Source organism: Portunus trituberculatus, chromosome 21 (assembly GCF_017591435.1).
Source record: "Portunus trituberculatus isolate SZX2019 chromosome 21, ASM1759143v1, whole genome shotgun sequence".
NCBI lineage: Eukaryota > Metazoa > Arthropoda > Malacostraca > Decapoda > Portunidae > Portunus > Portunus trituberculatus.
Genome location: NC_059275.1, coordinates 19,469,733 through 19,477,232, shown reverse-complemented (window position 1 = coordinate 19,477,232; position 7,500 = coordinate 19,469,733). Strand labels below are relative to the sequence as shown.

General features: G+C 40.2%; 1 protein-coding gene across 4 annotated transcripts in view; it reads right to left on the bottom strand.

Moving 5' to 3' along the window:
* The window catches only part of LOC123507150, a 14,611-nt gene that overhangs the window by 6,103 nt on the left and 1,008 nt on the right, over positions 1–7,500 (bottom strand). Inside the window, exons 2-3 of one of the 4 annotated variants that reach the window (XM_045259796.1) lie at positions 7,395–7,500; positions 6,681–7,079 (exon numbers count right to left, since the gene is read on the bottom strand). The exon at positions 7,395–7,500 is cut by the window's right edge and continues 123 nt beyond it. The exons of 1 other annotated variant lie outside the window; for it this stretch is intronic. In XM_045259796.1, coding sequence (XP_045115731.1) covers positions 6,696–7,079; positions 7,395–7,427 — 417 coding nt within the window. In that variant the 5' untranslated portion in view covers positions 7,428–7,500 and the 3' untranslated portion in view covers positions 6,681–6,695. Of the gene's footprint in view, positions 1–6,680; positions 7,080–7,186; positions 7,358–7,394 lie in introns of those variants that run through there. 2 more of the 4 variants (XM_045259795.1, XR_006675603.1) reach the window with 2 other exon arrangements.

Here is a 7,500-nt window from a genome sequence, read left to right as displayed (position 1 = left end):
ACGTCACGCCAAAAAGCCTTGCCAAAAAACCTCGCCAGGATCCCCAGTCAAAATACCCGCCAAAAGCCGATACAAAAGTCGAGTCAAAATCCCTGCCAAAAAGCCCCACCAAAAAGACCAGCAAAAATAAAATCCAAAAACCCCTGAAACGAAGCCTCATCAAAATAAAAATCGGGCCAAAAACTGCATCTGTGTGTGTGTGTGTGTGTGTGTGTGTGTGTGTGTGTGTGATTTACATCCCGTGTGTGTGTGTGTTCATCTGGCTTGTGATATTTTGTGTGTAATTCACCTCGGTCGCGTGCTGGTCACCCAGCCAGTCTTCCCCATTACGGAGCGAGCTCAGAGCTCATAGACCGATCTTCGGGTAGGACTGAGACCACAACACACTCCACACACCGGGAAAACGAAGCCACAACTCCTCCAGTTACATCCCGTACCTATTTACTGCTAGGTGAACAGGGGCTACACATTAACCCCTTCAATACGGTGACGCCTACGTAGGCGTCATATTTCTTTTCTGAGCTTTCTTCAGTTCAGTTGTCCCGTATAATGTGTTGGATACCAACTACACACGCCGTATGCTGTCCTTGAAATCCTAGTGCTCCTCCCACCATCCTTGTCTCCACCAATCATTAAAGATAAGCTACTTGCGTCCTGCCTTGTGTCTAAAATTCCCCAATGGCATAGACTCTCTCTCTCTCTCTCTCTCTCTCTCTCTCTCTCTCTCTCTCTCTCTCCCTCCCTCCCCCTTCTCCCTCTCGAAAGATAAGTTACATGCGTCCCCGCCTTGTAACATTCGTGAAAACACACACACACACACACACTCTGACACTCTGTCTCTGACGAGACAGCCAGACGTTACCCTATGGAACGAGCTCAGAGCTCATTATTTCCGATCATAGGATAGGTCTGAGACCAGGCACACACCACACACCGGGACAATAAGGTCACAACTCCTCGATTTACATCCCGTACCTACTCACTGCTAGGTGAACAGGGGCTACACGTGAAAGGAGACACACCCAAATATCTCCACCCGGCCGGGGAATCGTACCCCGGTCATCTGGCTTGTGAAGCCAGCGCTCTAACCACTGAGCTACCGGGCCGTGTGTGTCATTGTGTGTGTGTGTGTGTGTGTGTGTGTGTGTGTGTGTGTGTGGTTTGTGCGTGTGTGTGTGAATGTAAGTGTGTGTGAATGTAAGTGTGTGTACATATGTCTGCGTGCGTGTGCGTGGGGGTATACGTACGCACGTGTGTGTGTGTTTTCGTGTGTGTGTTTCACGGTTTGATCTGCTGCAGTTTCTGACGAGACAGCCAGACGTAACCCTATGGAACGAGCTCAGAGCTCATTATTTCCGATCTTGGGATAGGCCTGAGACCAGGCACACACTACACACTGGGACAACAAGGTCACAACTCCTCGATTTACATCCCGTACCTACTCACTGCTAGGTGAACAGGGGCTACACGTGAAAGGAGACACCCAAATATCTCCACCACGGCCTTGGTATACAGGCCTGAGGGATCATATGTGACGTCAGCACAACTAGGCCTTCGCCGCGCCGCTCTGCTCATCTCTTTTCCCAGAAATGTTCTATCATTTCTGTTTTTATCGAAGATCTTTTCTTTTGTCTTACAATATAAACGTATGATGATGATATTTTGCATTATTTTACCTGAACCATATATTTTACTTAGATTTTTTTATTAATTTCAAAATTTTTAGTACAGTCAGCTAAATAATAGCATAAACCCTATACACCAACATCTGTGCTGATAACGTTTATATATATATATATATATATATATATATATATATATATATATATATATATATATATATATATATATATATATATATATATATATATATATATATATATATATATATATATATATATATATATATATATATATATATATATATATATATATATATATATATATATATATATATATATATATATATATATATATATATATATATATATATATATATATATATACATATATATATACCAGCAAGTTATACACATCCTTTAGACCAGCAAGTTAAAACCACACCCTTTACACCACATCCCCTTTAGACCAGCAAGATAAACATCCCTTTAGACCAGCAAGATAAACATCCCCTTTAGACCAGCAAGATAAACATCCCCTTTAGACCAGCAAGATAAACATACCCTTTAGACCAGCAAGATAAACATACCCTTTAGACCAGCAAGATAAACATCCCTTTAGACCAGCAAGATAAACATACCCTTTAGACCAGCAAGATAAACATCCCCTTTAGACCAGCAAGATAAACATCCCCTTTAGACCAGCAAGATAAACATCCCTTTAGACCAGCAAGATAAACATACCCTTTAGACCAGCAAGATAAACATCCCTTTAGACCAGCAAGATAAACATCCCTTTAGACCAGCAAGATAAACATACCCTTTAGACCAGCAAGATAAACATCCCTTTAGACCAGCAAGATAAACATCCCTTTAGACCAGCAAGATAAACATCCCCTTTAGACCAGCAAGATAAACATACCCTTTAGACCAGCAAGATAAACATCCCTTTAGACCAGCAAGATAAACATCCCTTTAGACCAGCAAGATAAACATCCCTTTAGACCAGCAAGATAAACATCCCTTTAGACCAGCAAGATAAACATACCCTTTAGACCAGCAAGATAAACATCCCTTTAGACCAGCAAGATAAACATCCCTTTAGACCAGCAAGATAAACATCCCCTTTAGACCAGCAAGATAAACATACCCTTAAAAAGTTTGACATGTTTTAACGGCATTTGAGTTGCGTTCAGTTCAGTTTACAAAATAGTGAAGGTGACTCAATATAAACAGTGCACCTCTCATTACAGGAAAGTCAAGTCCCTGAATGCTGCCAAGGAGAGACACTGCTGCTGGAACACTGCACCACCAAGCCAAGACAAGACAAGCGACAACACAACACAAGCCTTCTACAACACCTACAGCCATCAGCAACACCCAGAGTACAAGACAACACCTGGAGCCATGAAGAATAGTTAGGATAGATTAGCAGTTTGGCATTTTTAATTATAAGGACATTTTAAGACCATTTGACATGTTTTTATGGTATTTTAAGACCATTTGGCATGTTTGTATGGTATTTTAAGACCATTTGGCATGTTTTTATGGTATGTTAAGACCATTTGGCATGTTTTATGGTATGTTAAGACCATTTGGCATGTTATTATGGTATGTTAAGACCATTTGGCATGTTTGTATGGTATTTTAAGACCATTTGGCATGTTTGTATGGTATTTTAAGACCATTTGGTATGTTTTATGGTATTTAAGACCATTTGACATGTTTTTATGGTATTTTAAGACCATTTGGCATGTTTTTTATGGTATTTTAAGACCATTTGGCATGTTTTATGGTATTTTAAGACCATTTGGCATGTTTTTTATGGTATTTTAAGACTATTTGGCATGTTTTTATGGTATTTTAAGACCATTTGGCATGTTTTTGAGGGCATTTGAAGAAAGTTTGGCTATGGTAATACCCTTTTTTTGACATTAACCCCTTCAGTACCATGACACATTTCCATATTCCTTGTGGTGACTATTTGGTGATTTTGTACAGCTTCACAAACTCATGTGGGGATGAAAATTGTGAAGACTGTGGCCATTAATTTTGTGACCTTCATAGACCTTCAATAATGTCAATAAAATGGTCTAATGGTGCACAAATCTCAAGGTAAAATGTGTCCCAGTACTGAAGGGGTTAAGAAGGGTATGGAGGTGACAAGATTAATGGGCACAGTCTTCACTATTTCAATCCCCCACATGAGTTTGTGAAGCAAGTGTTGGATTCTCTGGACAAAGATGCAGTGTGCTTGTTAAGAGATTGACTCAGCACTCACTCACTCCTTCACTTACTGAACTCAGAGGAATGAAGAATGTGCATTGTTGCTGCTTGTGTGTCAGACAAAGGCCTGTATTCACAAACACTTTGGTGTCTCAACAACACGCCTTCCAAGGCCACAGAGATCACTGGCAGGGTTTTCATGAGTGTTTCTCCACTTAATATTGTAGAAATGTCACTCTGCCTCAGGAACCATAAAATACCCTTATTCTCTCACCACCACTGTTTTCCAAGGCCACACAGATGACTGGCAGGGTTTTCAAGACTGTTTCTCCACTTAATAATACAGAAATCTTGTCATTCTGCCTTTACAACTCTCTCTCTCTCTCTCTCTCTCTCTCTCTCTCTCTCTCTCTCTCTCTCTCTCTCTCTCTCTCTCTCTCTCTCTCTCTCTCTCTCTCTCTCTCTCTCTCTCTCTCTCTCTCTCTCTCTCTCTCTCTCTCTCTCTCTCTGGCAATGAAAAGATGTAATGGTACACAAATCTCAAGGTAAAAATGTGTCCCAGTACTGAAGGGGTTAAATAGTGAAGACTGTGGCTATTAATCTTGTCACCTCATAGACCCTTTCTAATGTCAATAAAATGGTCTAATGGTACACAAATCTCAAGGTAAAAATGTGTCCCAGTACTGAAGGGGTTAAAATAGTGAAGATTATGGCCATTATTCTTCTGCCTTCCATAGATCTTTCCAAGTGTCAATAAAATGGTCTAATGGTACACAGATCTCAAGGTAAAAATATGTCCCAGTACTGAAGGGGTTAAAATAGTGAAGACTTGCCATTATTCTTCTGCCGTCTATAGACCTTTCCTGATGTCAATAAAATGTCTAATTGTACACAAATTTCAAGGTAAAATGTGTCCCAATGTTGAAGGGGTTAAAATAGTGAAGAATGTGGCCATTAGTCTTCTGATGTCTATAGATCTTTCCTACTGTCAATAAAATGGTCTAATGGTACACAAAATCTCAAGATGTCCCAGTATTAAAGGGGTTAAAATAATGAAGAATGTGGACGTTAATCTTCTGACCTCTGTAGACCTTTCCTAATGTCAATAAAATGGTCTAATGGTACAGAAATGTCAAGGTAAAAATGTGTCCCAGTACTGAAGGGGTTAAAATAGTGAAGACTGTGACCATTAACCTTCTGATGTCTATAAACTTTCCTAATATCAATAAAATGGTTTAATGGTACACAGATCTCAGGGTAAAATGTGTCCCAGTACTGAAGGGTTGAAATAGTGAAGACTGTGGCCATTAATCTTGTGATCTCCATACACCTCTCCATTTTATTGATATTAGCAAGGGTCTATGGTGGTCAAAGGATTAATGGCCACAGCCTTCACTATTTTAATCAATTCAGTACTGGGACACATTTTACCTTGAGATTTGTGTACCATTAGACCATTTTATTGACATTAGCAAGGGTCTATGGTGGTCAAAGGATTAATGGCCACAGCCTTCACTATTTTAACCCCTTCAGTACTGGGACCTTGAGATTTGTGTACCATTAGACCATTTTAATGACATTAGCAAGGGTGTATGGAGGGCACAAGATTAATGTATGTGTGTTGTTTTAAAAATGTTTTCATGTATATTATTACTATTTGATTGTTTACTTTGATTGCTCTCTCTCTCTCTCTCTCTCTCTCTCTCTCTCTCTCTCTCTCTCTCTCTCTCTCTCTCTCTCTCTCTCTCTCTCTCTCTCTCTCTCTCTCTCTCTCTCTCTCTCTCTCTCTCTCTCTCTCTCTCTCTCTCTCTCTCTCTCTCTTTCTCTCTTAAAGTTGTTTAAAAATAATTTGTGAAGTTGAAATTAATTAAAATTTTGCAATTTTGAAAATTTGTTAAAGTTTTATTGTATCTTTTATGTTAATTGTAAATTGATGTTAGTATTTATTAGTATTTATTGTATATTAAGTTGAAAATCATTGTAGTTTTTTTTTTTTTTTTAATAGTATTTCAGTTGAAATTTGTGTAGACTTTTTCACTATTCTTTGTATATTGTTTTTATTCAGTTGAAAATATTTGTGGAGTTTTTTTTTGCAGGTCTTTGTATATTGTTTTTATTCAGTTGAAAATATTTGTTTAGTTGAAAATATTTGGAGTTTTTTTTTGCAGGCAATGTGTAATAATGTCAAAAATTGAATAAAAGTGTAGGGAGACTTGTATTTAATTTTAGCTCCAATATGCATCCACTGTATCTCCGGAGACTCTTTAGAGTATTTTCGACTTAGTACGTTTTTTAGGGCCGTTTCGTTTTTGCTTTTTACTTTTTTTAGCCCGTTTTTTTTTTTTTTTTTTTAGATTTTTATTTCGACTAGAACGTTTTTTAGGGCCCGTTTTGGGGCTTTTTTTTGCCATTTTTTTGTAGATTTTGACCATTTTTTTTGTGTTTTTTTGGCCAGTAGTGCTTGTATTTTATTTAGACCGTTTGAGGATTTTTCAGCCAGATGTTCGTTCGTATTTTGGGACCATTTTTACATTAAGTTATTGATGTCATGTAACTTTTTCGCTTTAGTTTCATTTTCTAACAACCACTTTTTCTGTATTGCTTATGATAATAAATAGAAAGCTTCAAATTAGCGTTTTATTTCTGGGATGTGATCGTTTAGAGCGAGTGTAGGTGGTGGTCAATGGAGGCAATATTGGTGTGTCAGACGGATCCAAGCCAGCTTGAGGCGACTACTCACTGAAACCACCCACAACCCACAAATATTCCCAGGAAAGGAAATTTAACAAAACCCACAAATATTCCCAGGAAAGGAAATTTACCGAAACAAAAAGATTTCTTTACACATTATTATTCAGTAGTGACAACAGATCCAAGTACAGTGACACCACCATAATGAGGTGGTAGTGGCAGCAAGCGTTGAATAGGAGGATGTCTGCTATGCGAAGCTGAATCTCTGGACTCCGGTGGTGGAGTTAGTGGTGGTGGTGGTGTAGCAGGTGTTTGCCAGGCCGCTGCGAGGCGAAGTCCCTCAGTGCCAGTAGTGGCGACGGCGGCACGTATTAGCGGGACGGCAGTGAAGGCCCAATGCGAGGCAATGCCCCTCCGAGTAGCGGTAGCAGCGGCGGCGGCGGCAACGGTCAATGTAGGCGCAGTGCGAAGCCAGAGAGAGTCCTTCCCTGATGGTGCAGGACGCACGGGATCGCTGCAGTCACGGCTTCGGATCACCAACTCCTGTAATGGAGAAAAATTAACTGATTATCTCCATATGTACCTACAATACACACTTCACTGCCTCAGTCAGCCTCTCACTCGCCCTCCTCGATCGTTATTCCACTTACACTCCAGTTACACCCTTCTCCCTCGTTCTCCTCCCAGCGTCTCCCGTGTGACGTAGCATCCTGGCCCTTCACCATCCTGACACTCCCATCCCTTCATTCTCACATCTCCCACGCCAGTCTCAGGAAACCACACCACGTCAAGCCCCCTCAAACTTGCCCCACACCCGATCCTCACACCCACACAACCAATCTTGACACATTCATCTACCTGGTAAGTGGAATCTTCCGTGTCTGCCGTCATCTGTAAGTTCTCGTCTCCAATCCTCCGCCTCACCACACCTGCCTCGCCTCTATCACCCACTCATCCAGCCAGT